At 45.3% G+C, this 24,365-nt stretch overlaps 4 protein-coding genes across 4 annotated transcripts in view; 1 reads left to right on the top strand and 3 right to left on the bottom strand.

The window, feature by feature from the left end:
• LOC143989797 (uncharacterized) overlaps positions 1-24,365 on the top strand; it is a 765,658-nt gene that overhangs the window by 545,666 nt on the left and 195,627 nt on the right. The window lies entirely within an intron of this gene.
• The window catches only part of LOC143989578 (uncharacterized), a 229,597-nt gene that overhangs the window by 142,516 nt on the left and 62,716 nt on the right, over positions 1-24,365 (bottom strand). The window lies entirely within an intron of this gene.
• Positions 1-24,365, bottom strand: part of LOC143990004 (uncharacterized) — a 123,953-nt gene that overhangs the window by 37,139 nt on the left and 62,449 nt on the right. Inside the window, exon 8 of the mRNA XM_077490243.1 lies at positions 13,736-14,181. Within this exon, the coding sequence (XP_077346369.1) occupies positions 13,736-14,181 (446 nt within the window). The remainder of the gene's footprint in view (positions 1-13,735; positions 14,182-24,365) is intronic.
• LOC143989852 (uncharacterized) lies at positions 14,285-19,207 on the bottom strand. The gene is made up of 5 exons (XM_077490130.1): positions 19,120-19,207; positions 17,111-17,239; positions 16,776-16,910; positions 15,978-16,184; positions 14,285-15,854 (listed from the first exon to the last, which is right to left on the bottom strand). Exons 2-5 carry the CDS (start codon positions 17,204-17,206, stop codon positions 15,651-15,653), a joined length of 642 nt encoding a protein of 213 aa, XP_077346256.1. The 5' UTR covers positions 17,207-17,239; positions 19,120-19,207; the 3' UTR covers positions 14,285-15,650.

The following is a 24,365-nucleotide window of genomic DNA, read 5'->3' as shown; positions in this document are numbered from 1 at the left end:
TTGGGGATAAAATTAGCAAAAACAGTGAGAAAAATGTACCGCTGTAATTATATCCCGTTACTGGACGAGATACAGGCAGAATGTAAAAGGTGTAGCTATAGGGCACTATCATGGCTGGGAAGAATAAACTCATTAAAGATGATAATATTTCCTAAGATCTTATATAGGTTTCAGATGCTCCCTATTTCTCTGCCCAACGTTTACTTGGCAAAATTAAAATCTATATTAATGAAATTCGTCTGGAAAAATAAAAAAGCTAGGGTGGCCCAAGCGACACTTCGACAACCAAAGAACGGGGGTGGAGTAGCTGTGCCAGATGTGCAGACATACTACGAAGCTGTTGTAGCGTCTAGAGTGAGTGAATGGAGTATAAGAGATAATATGGAGAAAAGATGGGTGAGTTTGGAACACGATTTATGCAGAACTAAATTAGATAAGCAAATTTGGAATCCTCCATGGGAGAGAAGGGTATTTTTGGAAGGGAATAATATTACACAAAACACATTGCGGATTTGGGATAAGATATATAAGCAATTTAACGGAAAATACAATTCACCACTTATAGCATTAAAGAATAATAATTTTTTTTTACCAGGGTGTCAGGAAATAGGAGGAAATTGGGTTAGAGAGGAGGTAAAATTAAAAGATGTAATGAAAGGGGAGAGATTAGCACCATATCACGAATTGGCACAAAAAAAAGAGATGATGATAATTGATGAGTGGAGGTACGCTCAGCTTTCTAGTTTCATTAAAAAGCTCCCTGTACGGGATAGAAATGTGGAAGATCTGACCCCTTTGGAACAATTATGTACATTAAAGACATCAAAGAAAATTGTTTCGAGATGGTACAGAACGTTGATAGAGGGAGTAGAGCTGGGGGTACCTGCGTACATCAAAAAATGGGTGAGGGAATTAGGATCACAACCAGAAAACACAACACTAAGGAAAATATTTAAATTAGTGCATGGCTCGGCTGTAGACGCTAGAACGGCGGAAATGAGCGCCAAATGTTTGATGAGATGGTATTATACCCCAGAGAGGAAAAGTAAATTTCAGCAGGACGCTGCCAGGGAATGTTGGAGAGGATGTAGAGAGGTGGGTACGATGGCACATTTGTGGTGGAGTTGCCCAAAAATAAAACCCTATTGGAACCAAATCATAGCCCACATTAAGGAGATTACAGGCAAAGAGGTGAAGGCTGACCCCTGGGTAGTGCTATTTCATGGGACAAGAAGTGGGCTTAGACAATATAAGGAATCGGTGATACCCCATTTGCTGAATGCAGGTAAAAAATTAATACCGAAGAAATGGCAAGAGAAGGAAGCCCCGTCAATGTGGGAATGGGTGGATTCGGTAGAAAAGACTTACAAAATGGAATGTCTGAGAAGTAGTCGGGAAGAGCAGAACATTACCCCAATTATAGGGAAGTGGAAGAGCTGGGTAGATTTTAGGAAGAAATGGCTCATTTTAGAGGGGTTGAGGAAGCCCTAAAAAGGCACAGTCAGGTACTATAAGGTGCTAACTAGATAGAAATTAAAGTACGTATGGTAAAACAGGAAAAGGTGGTCCATAGATAGGCAGGGGGGGGGGGGGTTAGGGGAAAAAAGGATGACGAAAATGGGAATGTGTGACAGAGAGGGTTGAGTAGTTTAATATGTGAAATAGTAAGTTTGGTACTAACACTCCCAATAATAAGAAAAAAATAAATAAAAAAATTTTCACCACTATGATGTGACTGTTGGCAGGGACGCTGAGCGGAAAGCTGAGGTGGTCCCATAGAACTTAAATTGATTTACACTGAGTGGAAAGAAAAAAAAAAAAAAAAAAAAAAAAAAAACAAGAGACTGGAACAATGGCAGCTTTTGTCACCAAACAAAAAGATATGTACTTATTTTGTTGGTTAGATTGATTGAGAAGACCAAACTTGCATAGGGAATGATCACATGGAAATAACCCTTAACTAGAAAACCCCATTGTGCTCAAGTGAAGACTGTTTGGACAATATACAACCATGAAGACAAAATTCAATAGCTGACACCTTGTCCAACAAAACCTATTGTGTGAATTTTTAGGGACTTGAGGACACAGCTAAGCTATCTAAACATTTATTGGACTGCTCAAAGTTAGTGTTGAGCGAACACGAACTGTAAAGTTCGGGCTCGTACCAAACTTTTGGCTTTTTGGGTCCCGGACCCAAACAATTGACTGTATGTTGGGGTTCGGGTCCTGTGTTCGGCAATGTAATGGCGCATTTTAAAAAGCCCTGCAGCAGCCAATCAACATTCGTTTAACTGGTGTGCCCTTAGAAGCCATCATAGCCATGCCTACTAATGGCATGGCTGTGATTGGCCAGTGCAGCATGTGACCCAGCCTCTATTTAAGCTAGAGGCACACGGCACAGCACGTCACTCTGCTTTAGACAGTGTAGGGAAAGGTTCCTGGCTGCTGTTAGGGAGAGAATATCATAGGAGTCTTGATTCTGAAATCTATTCTAATTAGTCAGCGATTTTACACTGCACTGAGAGAAAAGATAGACAGTGTAGGGCAAGGTTCCTGTTGCTGCTTTGAGGGAGAGAGAATTATCTAGGAGTCCAGATTCAGAAATGTATTCTAATAGCTCAGCGATCTACACAGATTTACCTGGTTGGGTTGCAATGCACAGTCTTTTTACACTGCCATGAGCCCAGTGCCAGAGAAAATCTAACTTTTATCTGCAAGCTAAGTGCACCAGCACTGCATATGTTACTGTGACATACACCCTGTACATACTCTGGGTGTTTTCTGCTGTTGCAAAAACACCCATTTAGTGCAAAAAAAAACTTTGCAGTGTTTTCTGCATATGTGAAGGTGTGTGTTACACAATTTATATATTTTTTCTTCTATTGTGCTATTCAAAAAAATTTTTTAGGGAAAAAACTTTTTTTTTGAATAGCATTTTTGCCATTTCTGCAGCTCTAAGATACATGTTTACATACTCTGGGTGTATTCTGCTATTGCAAAAACACCCATTTAGTGCAAAAAAAAACAACTTTGCAGTGTTTTCTGCATATGTGGAGGTGTGTGTTACACAATTTATATATGTTTCTTCTATTGTGCTATTTAAAAAAATTTTTTTAGGGCAAAAACATTTTTTTAATAGCATTTTCGCCATTTCTGCAGCTCTAAGATACATGTTTACATACTTTGGGTGTATTCTGCTATTGCAAAAACACCCATTTAGGCCAAGATCCTAAATTTGGAAAATATGAGAACGTCAAAGAAGGGACATGGCTCCGGTTGTGGTGATGCTGGTGGAGCTCCTGTTGCAGGGAGAGGGTTGTGCGTGGTTGATCTGTGCCAGCTACACGCACAAGTGAAACACCTTCCTCAGGTGTGAGTAGACGACAGAGCCTGCAGCGGTATTTGGTTGGGCCTAATGCGGCTGTATGAATGTTGAGGCCAGGACAAGTACAGGCGATAGTAGATTGGGTTGCTGACAGTGCCTCCGGTTCCTTGACATTTTCTCCTACCCAGTCTCCTGATGAAAGATCAGACTTGGCACCTGCAGCCGATGTCCATCAGTCTTTCACATCACCCACTTGCAAATCAGCCAAGCAGTCTGAGCCCCAAATCATGCAGCAGTCTCTTCTGCTTTTTGATGACCTAGCCCTGACCCAGAAGTTGAAGAGATTGAGTGCACCGATGCCCAACCACTTATGTTTGAAGATGAGTACATGGGAGGACCATCGCAGCACGTCTCGGATGATGACAAAACACAGGTGCCAACTGCTGCTGCTTTCGCAATTGTGCAGACCGACAAGGAGAGCAGGGGTGAAGACTGGGTGGAAGATGATGTGGAGGACGATGAGGTCCTGGACCCCACATGGAATAAACGTCATGCAGGTGACCAGTGTAGTTTGGAGGAAGAGGCGGTGGTCGCACAGAGCCACCAGCACAGTAAAAGAGGGAGCAGGGTGCAAAAGCGGAGCGTCCGTCCCCTAGACAATACGCCTGCAACTGCCCAACACAGCAAGGGACCGAGCACACCAAAGCCAGGTCCAAGGAGTTCCCTAGCGTGGCAGTTCTTCAGACAATGTGCTGATGACAAGACACGAGTGGTTTGCACGCTGTGCAATCAGAGTCTGATGCGAGGCATAAACGTTCTCAACCTGAACACAACCTGCATGACCAGGCATCTAAGTGCAAAGCAGGAGCTGCAGTGGAGTAGACACCTCAAAAACCAAGAAAGGTCTCTGGCTCCTCCTGCTTCCTCTTCTGCTGCAGTCTCGGCCTCTTCAACCACCTCTGTAGTGACAGTGGCACCTGCCAACCTGAAAACATCTCCACAATGTCCCTCATCCTCTACCGCCTCCTCATCCAGTCAACATAACACCTTCACCACCAACTTCAGCACAGCCAGGGGTAAACGACAGCAGGCAGTTTTAAAACTTTCCTGTTTGGGGGAAAAAACCCACACCACACAGGAGTTGTGGAGGGACATGGGACAACAGACCCATGAGTGGTTGGTGGCAGTTAGCCTCAAGCCGGTCTGGTGGTGTGCAATAATGGGTGAAATCTCATAGCAGCTCTGGGCCTAGCTGGTTTGACGCACATCCCTTGCCTGGCGCATGTGCTGAACTTGGTGGTCCAGAGGTTCCTTAAAAATTATCCCCATATGCCAGAGCTCCTGCAGAAAGTGCATGCCGTCTGTGCGCACTTTCGGCGTTCTTACCCTGCTGCTGCTCGCCTGTCAGCGCTGCAGCGTAACTTTGGCCTTCCCGCTCACCTCCTCATATGTTACGTGCCCACAAGGTGGAATTCCACCTTGCACATGCTGGCCAGATTGTGCGAGCAGCAGCAGGCTATAGTGGAGTTTCAGCTGCAGCACGCACGCATGAGTCGCTCTGCGGAACAGCACCACTTCACCACCAATAACTGTGTGCCTTGTTGCGCTCTATGCGAGACCTGTGTGCCTTGTTGCGCTGTTTTGAGTACTCCACCAACATGGCCAGTGCCGTTCTCAGTGTTACTATCCCAGTTCTATGCCTCCTTGAAAAAACACTTCGGGCGATGATGGAAGAGGATGTGGCGCAGGAGGAGGAAGACGGATCATTTGCAAGGCTTTCAGGGCAGTCATTCACAAGTGGCTATGAGGGTGGGTTCCTGCACCAACAAACGCCAGGTACACAATTGTCCAGCAGCAAGGGCACAGTCAGTTCTGAAGGAGGAGGAGATGGAGGAGGAGGAACCATGTTCACAGCAGGGTGGCACCCAGACCAGCTCACGGCTATCCATAGTGCATGGCTGGGGGGATACAGAGGACACAGACGATACACATCCCACAGAGGACAGCTTTTCTTTGCCTCTGGGCAGCCTGGCACACATGAGCAATTACATGCTGCAGTATCTCCACAACGACCGTTGAGTTGCCCACATTCTAACTGGTGCTGATTACTGGGTGGCCACCCTGCTGGATCCTCATTACAAGGACAACGTACCGTCCTTAATTCCCTCACTGGAGCGTGATCGTATGATGCGCAAGTACAAGCGCACGCTGGTAGATGTGCTGCTGGTGGCATTCCCATCTGACAGTGGGGGTACGGTGGAAGCACAAGGCGAAGGCAGTGGAGGAGGAAGAGGTAGCCAACGCAGCCGGGGCACCGCCAGCACCTCAGAAGGCAGGATTAGCATGGCCAAAATGTGGAAAAGCTTTGTCAGCACGCCACAAGAACCAGCACCACCAGCTGAGATGGAATGTCTTAGCAGGAGGCAGCATTTCACCAACGTGGTGGAGCAGTATGTGTGCACACACCTACACGTACTGAATGGCGGGTCTGCCCCCTTCAACTTCTGGGTCTCCAAATTGGGCACATGGCCTGACCTTGCCCTTTACGCCTTGGAGGTTCTGGCCTGCCCTGCAGCCAGTGTATTATCTGAACATGTATTTAGCACGGCAGGAGGCGTTATCACAGACAAGCACAGCCGCTTGTCCAAAGCCAATGTGGACAAGCTCATGTTCATTAAAATGAACCAGGCATGGATCTCACAGTACTTGTCTGTACCATGTGCAGAATAGACATGTATACCAGTGTTCTGACAAAAACTGTCTGGCCATCGGATAGTGTCCGGCCCGAGGACAAGGAGATTCCGAAAATCTCGGAAGATGAACGGCGCCTGCCCCGTGACTGCAGGTTCAAGCCCCACCATCCAAGTGGACATATGGTAGCACATAGTAACAGGGCCCCTCACAGGCTTGCCACACTTCGCTCGCCACGCTTCAGGTACGGCCTCGCTGTGCTCGGCTTGCACCTCGGATGGTGTGGCTGGAACCTGGACTCACCGGGCAGCGCCGTTCATCTTCGGAGATTTTCGAAATCCCCTTGTCCTACATACTGAGCAAACGCAGTACAGGGTGGACACTATCCGACGGGGGACAGAATTCGACACATCACTGGCCTTACCCAGCCATTGTTGTATTTTTGAACCAGTGTTGGCTACCTCGTCCTCCTCCACCGCCACTTCCACCTACACCGCCACATCTACCGCCACTCAACCTTCTACTCCATATGGACCTCGTCCTCCTAGGTCAAGAATATAATTTTTTTTATTTCAAAGTATTTTATTTTCCCACTAGCTTATCCATTAAATTGAATATATTTTTTTCCAGAAAGGGTGTATTCTGGGGCATTCCCACCATATGTGTGGCATCGTGATGTTGAGTTTCTGAGGTTCTTAATCACTTCCGGTACCTCTTCTTCTGAGAAGGGGGCCTCCAGCATATATATATATTTTTTTATGTTATTTTATGTTATGTTATTTCCCTATCCACATTTGTTTGCAGAGCACTTGCCATGCTCTTAGCAACATTTTGTTGCCATTTGCAGCCCTCTAGCCTTTTCCATTGCTTTTTTAGAGCCATTTTAGTCCTCAAAAGTTCGGGTCCCCATTGACTTCAATGGGGTTCGGGGTCAAGTTTGGGTCAAGTTAGGTCCCGAACTATTTTCCAAAGTTCAGCCGAACCCATCGAACCCGAACATCCAGGTATCCGCTCAACTCTAGTCCTTAGACCCTTACACTGTATAATTTATATTGTACATTACATACTCCTGACCCCTGCACTATATGCTCTATGTAGTACATTACATTATTCTGATACTATAAAATCCTAGCTGTTGTATCTTATATAATAACGTGTACATTACATAGTCCTGACTTCTTTTACACCCATTTTCTACCAGCTGGACATTTTATATCTGATAATTTGATTGGAGCACAGACTTTTCCATGTTGATAATAATGTCATAACATCCTCAAACCTTCAAACCTTAAACAGAAAGTGATAATGCCTTATATACCCCCCAACCAGCTGTCTGCGTATACGAGTCCCTCATTAAGTATTCTGTTTATATCTAAAAATGAAAAATGCCAGTGGTGGTCAAATACCACCAAAATAAATCTCTAATTGTGGGAAAAAGGGTACAACATTGCATAACCGAGCAATTCCCATTTAAAGTAGCACAGTGCCAAATTGCAAAAATGCTCTGGTCATGAAGGGGGTAAAACCTTCTGGGGCTGAAGTGGTTAAACAGAAAGTGATAATGAGGGAGGAGTCAATGATGGTGGTCTTCAGGATCAGTCCAGTCTTCATCTTGGTTGTTCTCCCTCCCATCCTCACTCTCTGACCTCTGGTGGGGCTTAGCCCGCTGTTATTCATGACTAAATCATGGACTAAATAAGGGCGTGCAGGACTTCTTGTGTTGAGAAGATGGCAATGAGTGATAGATGGGGTGGGGACACTCGTCCTATAATCCCCTCATCATTGTCACTCCTATAAAAGACAGTTCTCGTTGTTTCCTCACTCTCTGACTAAGGTCCATGAATAAAGAAATGAATTGGTAGGAGATTCAGAGACGTGGGGCTGAAAAAAATAATCAATTTATGAAAATAGTGGTCAACTATTTTTATAATCGATTAGTTGTTCAGTCAATTTATTGGCCTGCATAGAGAATGCATTATTTCTTTACACATCAGAAAATACAGCTCAGTACACCATCCATACATGTCAGTAAATGCCTGAGAAATTGAATGTGTGAGGGGCAATGCCTCATGGGACATGTAGTCATGGGCAAGAGAAGGAAGCAAGTGATTCTAAAGGCAGACGTTTTTTTTTTACCTTCCTATAGGAGAACTCTATACTATACTTTGTAGCTTCCTATAGGAGAACTCTATACTATACTTTGTGGCTTCCTATAGGCAATCGCTATATAATACTTTGTACTTTCATATCGGGGAACGCTATACTATACTTTGTACCTTCCTATAGGGGAACACTATACTATACTTTGTGGCTTCCTATAGAGGAACGCTATACTATACTTTGTGGCTTCCTATAAGGGAACTCTATACTATACTTTGTAGCTTACTATAGGGGAACTCTATACTCGCCAAACTGCTGGTTGTAACCTAAACAGTGGAGCCTTGAGTGGAGTGTGAATAAGCATTGCTTTTTGACTGCTGGGTTGCATTTTTAGATTCTTTTGGGGCTTTTCCTTGTAGCTTTTTAATACCCTTTTCTGACACTTTTTAAATAGTATTTTTTTCTTTACTTCTTACTTCAGGCACTAGCAGAGAGTAGATGGGTGACAGTCAGGAAGGGTAGAGGGGCAAGTGCCAGGGAAGCCGATCCAGGGCTGGAGCATCCCAATAAGTATGCTCCATTGAGTGACATTGGTGATCCCAGTCAGGGAACAGCACTGCTGGAGCTGAGGGATTCTCCTAGCTGCCAGGGGAAGAACTCCTCCAATGAGAGTGGGGGGAGCGAAGGGAAAGGAAAGACAGATTCTGGTGGTAGGGGACTCAATTCTTAGGAGGACAGAGAGGCCAATCTGTAACAACAACCTGAAGTGCCGAACTGTATGTTGTCTGCCGGGCGCTCGTGTTCTGCACATCACAGATCTGGTGGACAGATTACTGGGAGGGGCTGGGGAAGGCCCACCTGTCATGGTGCACGTTGGCACCAATGACAAAGTCAGAGGCAGATGGAGTGTCCTAAAGAATGATTTTAGGGACTTGGGAGCTAAATTGAGGAAAAGGACCTCCAAGGTAGTATTCTCAGGAATACTACCGGTACAACGAGACACACCAGAAAGGAAGAGGGAGATTAGGGAAGTAAACAAGTGGCTCAAGAGCTGGTGTAGTAAGGAGGGGTTTGGGTTCCTGGAGGACTGGGACAACTTCTCAGTTGATAACCTGTACTATAGAAGAGACGGACTGCACCTAAATGAGGAAGGTGCAGATCAGCTGGGATTAAGGATGGCCAAAAAGTTAGAGGGGTTTTTAAACTAGGCAATGGGGGGCCCAGAGATAGAGATAGTCATTGTGGAGCATATTCCAGAGGGTAATATTAGGGGCATTAGTGGTAGGGTAACCAAAGCACATAAATCCAAGGTAAATATAGTAGCAAGTCCTAGTTGTAATCTTGGAACACCCAAGAGGATAGTATGTGACCGGTCAAAATATATCAATGCATTAAAATGTTTGTTCACCAATGCCAGAAGTCTGCCAAGCAAAATAGGTGAGTTGGAAGCTCTGGTGCATCAGGAGAGCTATGATGTAATCGGAATTGCTGAAACTTGGCTTCATTCCTCACATGATTGGGCTATTAATATTCCTGGCTATGCACTCTTTCGGAAAGACAGAGTAAAAAGGAAAGGTGGAGGGGTCTGTTTGTATGTGAGAAGTGATCTCAAAGCGAGTGAGAAAGAGGACCTGGTGGATGGAGAGTGTGATGAGTCTGAAGCATTATGGGTGGAACTGCATACAGATGTGCGTAGTTCAAAGTTAATCATTGGAGTTTGTTATAGACCACCCAATGTTAATGAGGAGGTGGAATATCAGCTCCTTGCACAGACAGAAAGGGCTGCAAGGGCTGGGACAGTGATAATAATGGGGGATTTTAACTACCTAGAAATTGACTGGGGTAATGGCACTGCTGGGACAGTTAAAGGGTAAAAATTTATAAACCTATTACAGGACAATTTTATGGTCCAGTTTATTGAGGCCCCAACTAGGAACGATGCTCTGTTGGACCTGGTAATCTCAAACCATGTAGAATGCATTACTAATGTTCAGATAAAGGAACACCTGGGTAGCAGTGACCATGATTTCATTTGATGTTAGCTGTAAGCAAAAATCACATACGGGAAAGATAAAAACACTTAATTTCAAAAGAGCAAATTTTCCAAGGATGAGGGCTGCTTTCCAGGACCTAGACTGGGAGAGAATATTGGCATCAATGGGCACAGAACAGAAATGGGAATTCTTCAAAAAGACTGTTTGTGAACTCACGGCAAAGTATATTCCCATGGGCAATAAGTTTAAAAGGCTAAAAATAAAACCGATGTGACTCACAGCCAAAGTTAAAAAAGCTATAAACTATAAAAAAACAGCTTTTAAAAAATATAAAAATGAAGGAATGCTATTGTAATTTAAATGTTACAAAGAATATAACAGAATATGTAAAAAAGAAATCAAGGATGCAAAAATTCGAAATGAAAGACAGATTGCAAAAGATAGTAGGACAAACCCCCAAAAATTCTTCAAATATATTAATAGTAAAAAGGTCAAGTCTGAGCATGTAGGCCCTTTACAAAATAATCTGGAGTGGGTGACTGGGGACAAAGAGAAGGCTAACTTATTAAATACTTTCTTCAGCTCTGTGCATACAAAGGAGCATGGGGGAGCTCATGTCCATAATGGGGGTGGTAGTGACGCAGCCCCAAATCCACAATGGCTCAAAAGTGATATGGTCCAGAAATATTTGGACAGAATAAAGGTGGATAAAGCACCTGGACCTGATGGCATCCACCCACGGATCCTAAAAGAATTAAGCTCTGTAATTTCAAAGCCATTGTATCTAATTTTTAGGGACTCATTTATGACAGGAATAGTACCATTGGATTGGCACAGGGCCAATGTGGTGCCTATATTTAAAAAGGGAACAAAGTCTTTACCAAGTAACTATAGACCTGTTAGTTTAACTTCTATAGTTGGGAAGATACTGGAGGGATTAATAAAAGACCATATAGACGAGTTCTTGCAGGAAAAAAATATTTTAAGCAACAGACAGCATGGATTCATGAAAGACAGAAGTTGTCAGACAAACCTGATTTCTTTTTATGAGGTGGTAAGTAAAACCTTGGACAGAGGGGTGGCGGTGGACATGGTATACTTGGATTTTGCAAAAGCGTTTGATACAGTTCCGCACACACGGCTCATGTATAAGGTAAAGTCTATAGGTTTGGAAATATCAGTTTGTAAATGGATAGAAAACTGGCTAAAAGACAGAATTCAGAGAGTCGTGGTTAATGATTCTTACTCTGAATGGTCTAAGGTTATCAGTGGTGTACCCCAAGGTTCAGTGCTGGGACCCTTACTTTTTAATATCTTTATAAATTATATTGGGTCTGGGATCAAAAGTAACATTTCCGTGTTTGCAGATGACACCAAGCTATGCAGTGGAATAACCTCCTTACAGGATGTCTCCAATTTACAAGCCGACCTCAATGCTCTGTCTAATTGGGCGGCTGTGGCAGATGAGGTTTAATGTTGAAAAATGTAAAGTTATGCACTTGGGGGCTAAGAATATGCATGCATTATACATGCTAGGGGGGGTACAACTGGGGGAATCCATAGTGGAGAAGGATCTGGGGGTTTTGGTAGATCATAAGCTCAATAATAGCATGCAATGCCAAGCCGCTTTTTTCCAAAGTAAGCAAAGTCCTTTCCTGTATTAAGAGAGGTATGGGCTCCAGAGAGAGAGATATCATTTTGCCCCTGTTAAAATCATTAGTAAGAACTCATCTGGAATATGCAGTTCAGTTTGGGGCCCCAGTTCTCAAAAAGGATATCGGGGAACTGGAGAAAGTGCAGAGAAGGGCAACCAAACTGATAAGAGGCATGGAGGAGCTCAGCTATGAGGAGAGATTAGAGGAACTGAATTTATTCTCTCTTGACAAGAGGAGATTAAGGGGGGGATATGATCAACATGTAAAAATATATAAGGGGCCCATATAGTGAACCTGGTGTTGAGTTATTCACTTTACAGTCAACAAAGAGGACAAGGGGGCACTCTTTACATCTAGAGGAAAAGAGATTTCATCTCCAAATATGGAAACGTTTCTTCACAGTAAGAGCTGTGAAAATGTAGAATAGACTCCCTGCAGAGGTGGTTCTGGCCAACTCAGTAGATTGCTTTAAGAAAGGCCTGGATTATTTCCTATGTGTACATGATATAACTGGGTACTAACATTTATAGGTAAAGTTGATCCGGGGAAAATCTGACTGCCTCTCGGGGGATCAGGAAGGATTTTTTTTCCCCTGCTTTAGCAATTTGGAGCATGCTCTGCTGGGTTTTTTTTGGGCTTCCTCTAGATCGACTGTGGGTATAGAATTGGGTATATGGGATTGTATGATATTATTATTATTTTTTGTGGTTGAACTAGATGGACTTGTGTCTTTTTTCAACCTAACTATGTAACTATGTAAAATTGGAATAGTAATGAATATGGGGGTCCAATAAAGTGATGTGGGGCTCACTAAAACCAGAAGAACATGGTCCTCCTTGACCTCCCTCCCACTGTACCAATCAGAGTCCCTATGAGGACTCGCTCTCGCACCCTAAATGAAAGAGCAATGTGAAGAGGCGATCCTTTCCAGAAAGTAATATTCCTTTCCAAAGAATGGTAAATGTCATCAAGTCTACAGCTCCAGGGTCCCGGGGGAAGGTCCTTCCTTGTCTTGTAAAGTGTGTGGAACCATATATGGGTCAAACGCATGTAGTCCAGAGATGGGTCGCGCTGGCCTGACCTCTTTCACCCATCTCTGTCGTCTGCATCAGAGGCTGGTTACCAATGCGCTCCATTGCACTTTTGTCCTTCAGTGTCTACATACCTCACAAGTGCAGTAGTCCAATCCCAGATATTATAATCAAACCATGCCTGACCAATGACAATTAAGGGCTCTACTAGCCAGAATTTACCTCTGTGATATGCTATGACCATCAGCTCCATCTAGTGACCAGAATGGGGTATTTTTCCTGAAATACCTCAATAAAAATAGCACAATACCACATTATGGCCACTCGATGGAGCCAAGGAAATCAGTGTATGAAATAAAATACATCCAATATTCATCACAGCCAGGTGAATATCGGTCCCATTAATTCAACTATTTTTTTATTTTAATAGAACTCTAAGTGTTTGTGAAAGATTATACCACAAAATGTACTCAGCCAATGAGAGGTAATGACTCCATTTTTATTTTTCTCCTGCTATCAATGGCCAACACGGTACAACACTTCATCCATGTCTTTGGTGATCTCTGATCTCCTTATAAACTGTTTCTTCCATGATGAAGATCAGCCATGGAGTATATCTGAGGTGTATATCAGGGTGTGCTTCTTCCCCACGAGATCTGTGATGTCCAGCAACATTCATATAGAAGACATTTCCCGCACTCAAGGCACTAATACACCTCAAGGGTTGTGTGGGGTCCCTGATGTACAGGAAGACAGGACTTCACTGAGGAACAATTCCCTCATTCAGGACAGGAAAGTGGCTTCTCCCCGTGTGAGATCTCTGATGTCTGGAAAGATTGGAATTATCTGAAAAACCTTTCCCGCACACAGGACAGGAATATGGCTTCTCCCCTGTGTGAGATCTCTGATGTGTATAGAGATTGGTCTTCTGTGAAAAACATTTCCCACACTCAGGACAGGAATACGGCTTCTCCCCCGTGTGAGATCTCTGATGTGTGGAAAGACTGGACTTTACTGAAAAACATTTCCCGCACTCAGGACAGGAATACGGCTTCTGCCCTGTGTGAGATCTCTGATGTGTGAAAAGATTGGCCTTCTGTGAAAAACATTTCCCACACTCAGGACAGGAAAATGGCTTCTCCTCTGTATGAGATTTCTGATGTGTGTAAAGATGGGACTTCTGTGAAAAACATTTCCTGCACTCAGGACAGGAATACGGCTTCTCCCCTGTGTGAGATCTCTGATGTGTGTCAAGATCGGACTTCACTGAAAAACATTTCCCGCACTCAGGACAGGAATACGGCTTCTCACCTGTGTGAGATCTTATATGCACATTAAGATTGGATTTAAAACGGAAACACTTCCCGCACTCAGTACAGGAAAAGCTCTTCTCTGTTGGAAGGACGGCCCCGTCCCTCACAGTCTGAGGTTCCTCAGGATAAGAGGAATACGATGGTCCATCTACACTGTGTGGTGCCGGATGGACATTTGAGGTAGTCGGGTTTTCTCCTGGACTATACTGTGTGATGTCCTCATCTTCTACTTTACAGTCTGGAGACAAAGTGAGACAATCCTCTGAGGTTTTCCTCATCTCCCGTCCATCTACTAAAATAGAAATACAAAGATTATTACTAGACATGAGCTGATTGGTTCTCCTAAACCAGAACTCCGCCCACATCAGGCAGCTTTGTCTCTGAGGATCTTACAATTCCCCCCTCAAGGTAACTAGTAAATGGGTCCTCTGATCTCCTACCAGATCATTTCTTTATTCATGGACCTTAGTCAGAGAGTGAGGAAACAACGAGAACTGTCTTTTATAGGAGTGACAGTGATGAGGGGATTATAGGATGAGTGTCCCCTCCCCCTCTATCACTCATTGCCATCTTCCCAACACAAGAAGTCCTGCACTTCCTTATTTAGTCCATGATTTAGTCATGAATAACAGCGGGGCTGAGCCCCACCAGAGGTCAGAGAGTGAGGATGGGGGGAGAACAACCAAGATGAAGACTGGACTGATCCTGAAGACCCTCATCATTGGGTTATTGACTCCTTCCTCATTATCACTTTCTGTTAAGGGTTCTAGAGTTTGAGGATGTTATCACATTATTATCAACATGTAAAAGTCTGTGCTCCAATCACATCAGCAGATATAAAATGTCCAGCTGGTAGGAAATGGGTGTAACAAAAGAGAATACATATTATGTGTATATATAGCAGTGGGGGGAGGGGAGAGAGCAGAAGTCAGGACTATGTAATGTACAACATATTGTATAAGATACAACAGATAGGACTATATAGTATCAGAATGATGTAATGTACAACATAGAGTATATAGTGCAGGGGTCAGGAGTATGTAATGTAGAATATAAAGTATAGAGTGTAAGGGTCAGGACTCTTTTGGTATTGGTATTCAGTAATCAGTGGAAGATGAAATGATTACATGAGACAAGTTGCAGAGGTCCCACACCGCTGCCTCCCATCTCCTGAGACTGCACTCAGTGACTTGGGTCTGAGACTATACAGACATATCCCTCCACCCGGCACAGCCAGCAGACAACACAACAAGTAATCCTGGGGGGATTGTTCTGTCAGAGATCTTGTCATACCCGGGTATGGGGCAGAAGACCCAAATCACATACCCCAGGTGCCTAGATCTAGTAACATCTATGGGGAAAATGAACATTTTGCTGCCAGCTGATCCCCAGAATCTCCATAAATCCAGTCTAGAGACATAAATTGTGTCGGCAGCACAGAGAAGGAAGATTATCTGAGAGAAATCCAGGAATACAGGACGGGGAACACAGCTCAGGAAAGTGACCAGGGGATTACAGGCTGATATCACCCAGCCCCTGCCCTACTCTGGACCAATCAGTGGGCAGTATGGGTGGAGGAATGTATTTAGTGTTAATGACCCACCTGTGCTGATCTCTGTAGGAGTGTCCTCCTCTATAAATGTCCCCGTTATTCCATCCTCCTTCATAGACTGCTGATCATCCCTCACATACCGCTCTTCTTCTTCTGATTTCACCTCACATTCTATATCGATTGGATCTCCACTCTAAATCAAGAAAAAATGAGAGAGAATATCATCTGTAAGATAGAAGATTTATTATTGCGGCATCACAGAGAAAATCCATACATTGTCTCTATAAGTGTGTTTGATATCCTCCATCCCACCAACCTTGTAACAGTGGGGGATGGTGTGATCTTCCTGTGTGGAATCCCGGGAATACAGAGGACGGGGACATCTCTCTGGTGGGTTCCTGGTATTTGGTGGCTCCATCATATCCTTGTGTCCTTCAGAAAACTCCTCCATCACTCCATACTCCTCATCCTCCTCTTTATACTCTTCTTTAACAACAATATTATAATCCCCGAGGTTTCCACTCTGAATATATAATAAAACATTCATTGTAACAATCATGCTGTGTATAAGACCCCTTTCACACTGGGGTGGTTGTCAGGCGCTTTAGCTCTAGAAATAACCTCTGCTAAGTGCCTGAAAACCGCCCCCATTCACTGCAGTGTGACCTTTCAAAATCAGGCAGGGTGCTTGCGGGACGTTACCTAAAGTCCTGCAAGCAACATCTTTGGGGCGTGGTGGGAGCGATGGATTTAGCACTCCCAAAACGCCTTTCCCATTGCAATGAATGGGCAGTGCTTCCAAAGCGATTTGAAAATGGGAGTTTTTAACCCTTTTTTTAAACAACGCTAAAGCGAGGGGCGAATTCTTCTTAATAGCACCTTAGTGATTATACACAAAACAGGAGAGTGCCCAATCACCGTAATAAAGACCTGCTTACCAGATGGAAAGCATAAATGGCAGATGGCTGTAACCCAGCTGCGGCCTTTAGACTGCAGATGTCAATCAAAACCGGATCCAGCAGACTGAATGGTGAAAATCTCTTCCTCTCACCATCCAGACACATCCCTTGTCTGTTACTGGATAATGTCCCAGAATTCCCAGAATCCTCCTCACCTCTCCTGTCAGCAGCTCCATCATCTTCTTGGTGACTTCTAGAATCTTCTCCATGTTGTGTCTCTCAGGTTTTAGGGAGTCACATGGAGGCACTGCGATGCTCATATGATCACCGGACTTCACAAGAGGAAATCTCTGTATTGGAGAACCAATAGGAATATCATGTTAGAATCTCAGAATCCTCCTCACCTCTCCGGTCAGGTCTGTGTTTTATTAATAGAGATAAGAGTGATGTCATGTGACCTCCCAGAATCCTCCTCACCTCTCCGGTCAGGTCTGTGTTTTATTAATAGAGATAAGAGTGATGTCATGTGACCTCCCAGAATCCTCCTCACCTCTCCGGTCAGCAGGTAGAGGATCTCCAGGGTGAGGTTTAGTATCTTCTCAGTCATGTGACTCCGGTCCTCCTCCATCCTCATTGGTGCCGTCATTTGATCTATACAGGTCTCCTTGTAGACGGATAACTTTGGGAAATGAAAGTAAGAATTATTTGGATGGTGTTGGTCACACAATATTAGGATGTGGATGTGAGGGGGGTAATAGGAGGGTTGCTGTACATTTAAGGACTACTCCCCCCATGGGAACACATTTAGACTATTTAGCATCAGATTTTTTCTTGTGCACCTGGGACCCTCTTGTCCTGCCGAATCAGAATTTCCCTTTTCTCTGTTCGGTTTGTTTGGTTTCTAAACTTGTTTTGATTAGTTTTAAATCTGCAGACAATGAATGATAAATACGGCCATTCATTTTACTAGTTTACTCTGAGACGGTGATGTGAGGACAATGTCGGGTCATCATGATGTCCAGGAAGGGGAACTTGCTGACTTTTGGCCAAAGTTGCCGGCTAATCAGGATAATTGCCAGAACTCCGGCTGCAAGGCTCCAATCTCCGGCAGCCTGCAGACTGACAGGAGTGATGACACTGTCAATTTCTGCAATAAGAGAAGGGATCTCATTGGATAGCAGGAGGATACTGCTGGTGGAGTAAAGAACTGTGGGGGAGGAGTCTGTTCTGTACTTTTCAATAGCAACCCAGTGTGTGTAGGAGGAGGACAACAGCGGGAGGAGTTTGTTTTCTTAGTCTTGGTCTATTGTGTAAAACATTTTTTTCTGGAACATTTACTTGACCAGTGATGACCAATAATGAGATGAAGGCTCCTTATATTTGCTGGCAGGAGTTCTTTAAGAAGGTCAGAAAAGTGCAGGTGGGGTGGGAAAACCATCAGAGACCAAGAGCCCCTATGAGCCCTGAAACCCCCTCTTACCTCAGAGCCTTGCAGCCTGACTACCCCCTTCAGAGCCCCCACAGCCTTACAGCCCCACTAACCTCTCAGAGTTGTTCAGCCTTATTACTTGCTAAGAGGCCCCCAAAGTCCTTCACTTACACTTCCTCCTCGAGGTCCCAGAGTCCTTCAGATGAAGTCAACTCTCAGAGGCTCCCAGAGTCCTTTAGTCCCACTACCACCTCAGAGACCCCTCATAATTCAGAACCAGTGGCAGAACTATTATGGTCACAAAGGTCACACCTGTGACCCTGGCATTCTGCCAAAGAAGGGAGGGGGGCACCAAGACAGCAGGAAAGGGTCTTGTGCCAGAGTAAAGGGTACCAGAATCAGGGGATTCTCCCCTGGTGATCGGCAGTTAGGATTGCTGAGAACAGAGTGTGCAGCACATTCAGCCTTTGCAGAGCCCCCTTGCTGTGTCTGATCTACTCCCAACACGGGCACAGCGCCCCCAACATCAGCCAACTCCTCTCCTCACTCCTCCTCCCCCAGACACAAGCTCCAAGTTCTCCATACTGGGTGGACTCTGTGCCGGCTCTGAGGGACCCGTTACTGATGGCAGCTGCAGCTCCCAGAGCCTATTGAGTGTATTTATGAGGTGTGGGGACCTCGGTGTGTGTGGGGTCCTTAAGATGTGTGAAGGGAGGGGCAGGATCAGCTCTCTACACATCTCCTACCTCTGCCAGCTGCTCTCTGGAGTTTTTGCCCAGCCCTCTGCCCCTCCCCCCCACATCTTCACCAGTCCACCCCAACACCTATGTGCTACTTCCAGGGCTTCCCATATTATTGCCCCTTCATCTGTCCCACCCATTCCTATCCATCCTCCTCATCTCATCTCTCTGCCACCCCTGCCCATAACTCCCTTTGACTGGCACCCCACTACAGACCCCCTCACCCCATTCATACACCTCATCTCAGCCTTTGTCATTATTTGGGAATCTCAGTGGCTGCAATGTGCAATGTTTGGGGTCACCGAGAACAAAGAGCCTCACTGGGCACTGCTGGAAGTGATCGGCAGAGGTGAGCCCAGTGTGTGTAAATAGAAAATAAGATCTTATTACCTCCTCTCTTTCCTGCCACACGGAACGTCTTGTCTTTATTCCAGATTACTTCCTGTCTGTAACTGACATCACTTCCTGTCCGTGACTGACATCACTTCCCATCTGTGACTGACATCACTTCCTGTCTGCATTCCCTAGAAACTTCCTGTCTGGCTATGAGTGAGATCCCCACCTTGTGGAGATCATCAGAACTGCAGTGGTCTCATAGTAACCACTCCTGTAAAATATCTTACAGAGCTACCACAGAAGTTCAAATATAACATAAAAAAGTAATAAGAAATAGATACAGTTCTTATGTAACCAATTGTTTAACAAAGTTATTTTTATTAAATATATAAAAGTTTTAAAGACACAGAACACAAGTTAACATCAAATGTATAGCTAATAAAACAGATATCCCCCAAAACTGATCCTGATGAGAATGCAAAAATATATCCAAAAGCATAAAAATATATATCAATCCACTTATAATGAAAATCTTCAATATAAATTGCATGGATGTAATGCTCATATAGGAATGGTGGTGGAGATCTCTTAAACTAAGAACACTTCCTTGAATGCTTATATATATATGGACATATGCGTTTACATTGTGAAAGAACTTTGACCCATGATGACACATCCATCATGGGGTACAGTGCAGCCAATTGAGACATTTCAGCACATGGACAATTGGACATTCCCCCTACCTTATAAATAGACCTGATCTGGCGGCCATTTTACATTCTGTCTTTTGTCAGTGTAGGGAGAGGTTGCTGTGTGGAGCAGGGACAGACTGTAGTGACACAAATCGCTAGCTATTAGATCCACAAAAGTCCTTTTAAGGACTGTTATAGGTGTACAGTATATAGGGTTCTAGTGCACTGCTGCTGACTGTTGTGCTGCTGAGTGCTGAGTGCACTGCTGACCGATTCTGCAGCTGTCTTTTGTCAGTGTAGGGACAGGCCACTGTGTGGAGCAGGGACAGTCAGTTTAATCACTAGCTATTACTATTAGGTCCACAAAGGTCCTTTTAGGGACTGGTATAGGTGTACAGTATATAGGGTTGTACACATATAATATACTTTCCTTCAAATATAGAAATCCTCTTATACTTGACTGCTGACCGATTCTACAGCTGTCTTTTATCAGTGTAGGGACTGAGGGACAGTTTGGTGTTTGGTGCAGTCTGCAAATCACTAGCTACTAGGTCCACAAAGGTCCTTTAAGGACTGGTATAGGTGTACTATTGGAGTGCAGTATATAGGGGTATAACACACGACTAAAATACTTGCACATACAGAAAGAAGAAAGAAAAACATTTGCACTGTGCAGCATTGTGACTGCTGAGCGGTTGTGCAGCGATACTACAAAGAGTGACAAACACAATAAAAAAAAGTATTATATCTGGTGTGATAGACCAGTGGCCCCCAAAAACGACAGATTGAAGCGGGGTGTTATATACCTTCTTCCACATACATACTGCACTTCTCTGGAGACTTTTGTCACAGGGTCATTTAAAAAATGACACGCAGAGGAAGAGGCAGGCCCTTCCGCAGGGGTGGTAGGGGTAGGGCAGGAGCAACAGGCTTGAGCCTAAGTGGAAAATTGCAGAATGTGCGTGCGATTACGTCAAAGGAAGCACCAGAATTGGTTGAGTGGTTCACTCAGCCTTACTCTTCTGCACCCTCCTCATCCCCTTGATTGGCACCCTCTTCACTCTCTGCTGTGTGCAACCCCAGTCACTACCACCAACACCACCACCACCATATACCTTCTGCTTGAGTCACAGCAATTATTTTCCAATCCATCACAAGACATTTCCGATGTGCAGCCATTCTTGGCATTGGATCAGGAAGAGGAGGTAGCAACAACCGCCACTCAGCAGTCTGACGACAGTACCCAGATCAGCCCAAGGAGGTTGGTCCCCACTGTTGCTGCCTACTCCAAGATCTCTAATTATAGTGGTGGGGAAGGTGATGTTGATGACGACGTGTCTAGTGATGTCACGTGGGTGCCCACAAGAGAGGAAGAGGAGGGGAGTTCAGAGGGAGATATGGACCAGCAGATAGGGAGGAGAAGCAGGAATAACTTACATTGCACAGGAGGGACAAACCAGACTGCTAATATATCAGGAGCAAGGCATCAACCATGTACGGTCACATCTGGCGTTCCCAGGATGCCGGCACATGGCTCCATAGTGTGGGCTTTTTTTAAACGTGTCCGCTGCTGACAATAGTTTTGCCATCTGAAATCTTTGCAGTCAACGCATAAGTCGCGGTAAGCCCAACACTCACCTAGGGATGACTGCCTTAAAAAGGCACATGAGCTGCCATCACCGAGCCCAGTGGGAGCAACGGAACACACAAAGCCACACTCCAGGCTCTCACCGTCCAGCCTCGTCTTCTACTTCTCTTTCTCCTCACAATTGTTCTCCACTCCACCTTTTATCATGTCGTCCTCACGTATTTCTGCAAAAATGCAGGCTTCCGTGGGCCAAATGTTCGAGCGTAAAAAAATGATGATGCTGGATAACCATCTTGCCCAACGGTTGATGGCTGGCTTGTCAGAACTTATAGCCTGCCAACTACTGCCATATAAACTGGTGGACTCGGAGGCCTTTTGAAAATTTGTGACCATTGGAACACCACAATGGAAGGTCCCAAGAAGGAAGTATTTCTCACAGAAGGGCATCCCAGAGCAAGTGTTCTGGCCATGTTCAGCAGCAAGTGAATGTATCTCTGGCACACAGTGTCGGTGCCATGATACATCTGACCACAGACACGTGGTCTAGCAAACACGGGCAGGGAAGGTATATCACTTTTACTGCCCACTGGGTGAACCTTCTGTCGGCTGTCAAGCATGTAACCCGTGACACCCGTGTAGATTTGGTTTTACCGCCATGGATTGCATGCAGGCCTGCTTCTTCCTACTCCATCCTCCGCCCTCTCCTCCTCGGCTGACTCCTCCTTTTCCGCTGCTAGCGTCTCTTCCGCTGCGCCGCCCAAGATCCCCAGAACCTATTTGACATGCCAGGTGAGATGTTGCCATGCTGTGCTGCGTCTGTTGTGCCTGGAAGCCAAGAGCCACACTGGCCCGGCACTCCTTTCAGCTTTGCGTTCAGAGGCAGATCAGTGGCTAACACCGCTCAATTTGACAGTTGGTAAAGTGGTGTGTGACAACGGTGCCAATCTCCTCAATGCATTGAAATAGGGCAAAATTACGCATGTGCCATGCATGGCACACATCTTAAACTTGGTCATTCGTTGTCAAATACCCTGGGGTCCAGGACATCTTGTGGCAGGCAAGGAAAATCTCTGCCCATTTCAGAAGATCTTACACGGCCATGGCTTGCCTTGCTGACATTCAGCGGTGACACAATCTGCCAGTCAGACATCTTATTTGCGATTGCCCGACGCGATGGAACTCAACCTTCTATATGCTTGATAGGCTGCTCCAGCAGAAACATGCAGTTAACGTCTACCTGTATGAACTCTGCGGCAGAACAGGTTCTGGGAGCTTGGTTTTTTTTCACTGCGCCAGTGGCTGCTCATGTGCGACGCATGCAGACTTCTGCGGCCATTTGATGAGATCACCAAACTGGTCAGTCCCAGCCATGGTGCCATCAGTGACATTGTACCTTATGCCTTCTTTATGGAGCGTGCATTGCATCGATGATGAGCAGGAGCCAGGCCACCACACCGCTTCCAGTTTAGTGCAAATGGGGGCCTTCATGCTCCAGTGTTTTAACAGGGACCCACGTATAAAAAGCATAAAGGTCAAGGACCAGTACTAGGTGGCAACGTACTTAGACCCCCGGTACAAACACAAAATGGCGGAAATGTTACCACCATCACAGAGGGTTGTCAGAATGGAGCACTTCCAGGCCTTGCTTAGAGAAATGCTGCATTCTGCTTTTGCGTGCGCTGGCAGAGGAGGAAATCCCACTCCCAGAGAAAGAGTTGCGGATACCAATCCAACAGCGCCTGCAAGAAGAGGGCAGTTTGAAGATGTGTTGGTGACTTCTGATATGAGGTAATTCTTTCAGCCGACCCATCGCTGCTGGTGTGGCCTCAGTGCTCTCTATCACGGTGCTAGTGTCAGTGCTCTTTATCACGGTGCTTGTGTGGTGTCAGTGCTCTCTATCTCACTGCTGGTGTCAGTGCTCTCTCTCTATCTCAGTGCTGGTGTGGTGTCAGTGCTCTCTATCATGGTGCTGGTGTGGTCTCAGTGCTCTCTATCTCAGTGCTGGTGTGGTTTCAGTGCTCTCTATCATGGTGCTGGTGTCAGTGCTCTCTATCACGGTGCTGTTGTGGTGTCAGTGCTCTCTATCACGGTGCTGGTGTGGTGTCAGTGCTCTCTATCACGGTGCTGGTGTCAGTGCTCTCTATCTCGGTGCTGGTGTCAGTGCTCTCTCTATCTCGGTGCTGGTGTGGTGTCAGTGCTCTCTATCACGGTGCTGGTGTCAGTGCTCTCCATCACGGTGCTGGTGTCAGTGCTCAGTCTCTATCGAGGTGCTGGTTTCAGACAGTGAGGGAGATAGCAACAGAGAAGCCAGCAGGCAGTGCCAGCACCATGGCTGAGGATCAGCACTGGACTGGCACCTCCGGACCACCGCAGTGGAGCCCTGCATAGGTGGGGGTAAGGGCCGGGCAGAGGGAGGGGCTCAAGCACAGGTTGGCACACTGGGACACAGGCACAAGACTGCGCTGCCCTGACTGTGGGACTGATCATCTCCTGCACCCCCTTCATAGCCTGCCCTGACCTTGCCTCTCCTCCATGGCCCCCTGAATTGTCAAAATTTCACAGATAAAAAAAAGAATGCTTGTTGTTGTCAATCCCAGATTCACTTATACTTTTGTTATGTCAGTGTCCATGTTGTGGGACTATGTGTGCACAGCTAGTAAGTATTTTGTGGCTGAAAATATGACCTGGAGGTTTTTAAGGTTCACTTGCCATTAAAGTCAATGGGTTCCGCCACAAACTTTGCAGTTCGCAAACTTTTGGCCGCGTTCACGAAAAACGTCCCCTCGGAAGTTCGTCCATCACTAATTGTGATTCTAGTTCTTCTATATCACAGAGGAGGAGGACTCATCGAGGATTTCATACATTTGTTTGGAAGGATAGAAGAATCCTCAGAAGGGATCATGTAGGATGACAGGAAAGTCTCCTGACTGTTGGGATCATCCAAACATAATGATTACATCCATGAACTGGAGCGAGATCATTGGGGTAATAAAGCCAATCTGTAAACACGGTGTAGACGT

The sequence above is a fragment of the Lithobates pipiens genome, unplaced genomic scaffold, assembly GCF_037356315.1.
Source record: "Lithobates pipiens isolate NorthernLeopardFrog02 unplaced genomic scaffold, aLitPip1_a1.2 Scaffold_18, whole genome shotgun sequence".
In the NCBI taxonomy this organism is placed as follows: domain Eukaryota; kingdom Metazoa; phylum Chordata; class Amphibia; order Anura; family Ranidae; genus Lithobates; species Lithobates pipiens.
Note: the sequence above shows the minus strand (reverse complement) of the source record. Positions and strands in the feature narration are given on the sequence as shown.

Bases quoted from the DNA above. Each gene is read 5' to 3' on its own strand.
- LOC143989852 (XM_077490130.1), bottom strand. From the start codon at position 17,206: ATGACGGCACCAATGAGGATGGAGGAGGACCGGAGTCACATGACTGAG. The intron at 16,911-17,110 runs GTGAGGAGGATT...TCTCCAATACAG, and splicing joins TCTACCTGCTGACCGGAGAG to AGATTTCCTCTTGTGAAGTC. The intron at 15,855-15,977 runs GTTGGTGGGATG...TTCTTGATTTAG, and splicing joins CCATCCCCCACTGTTACAAG to AGTGGAGATCCAATCGATAT.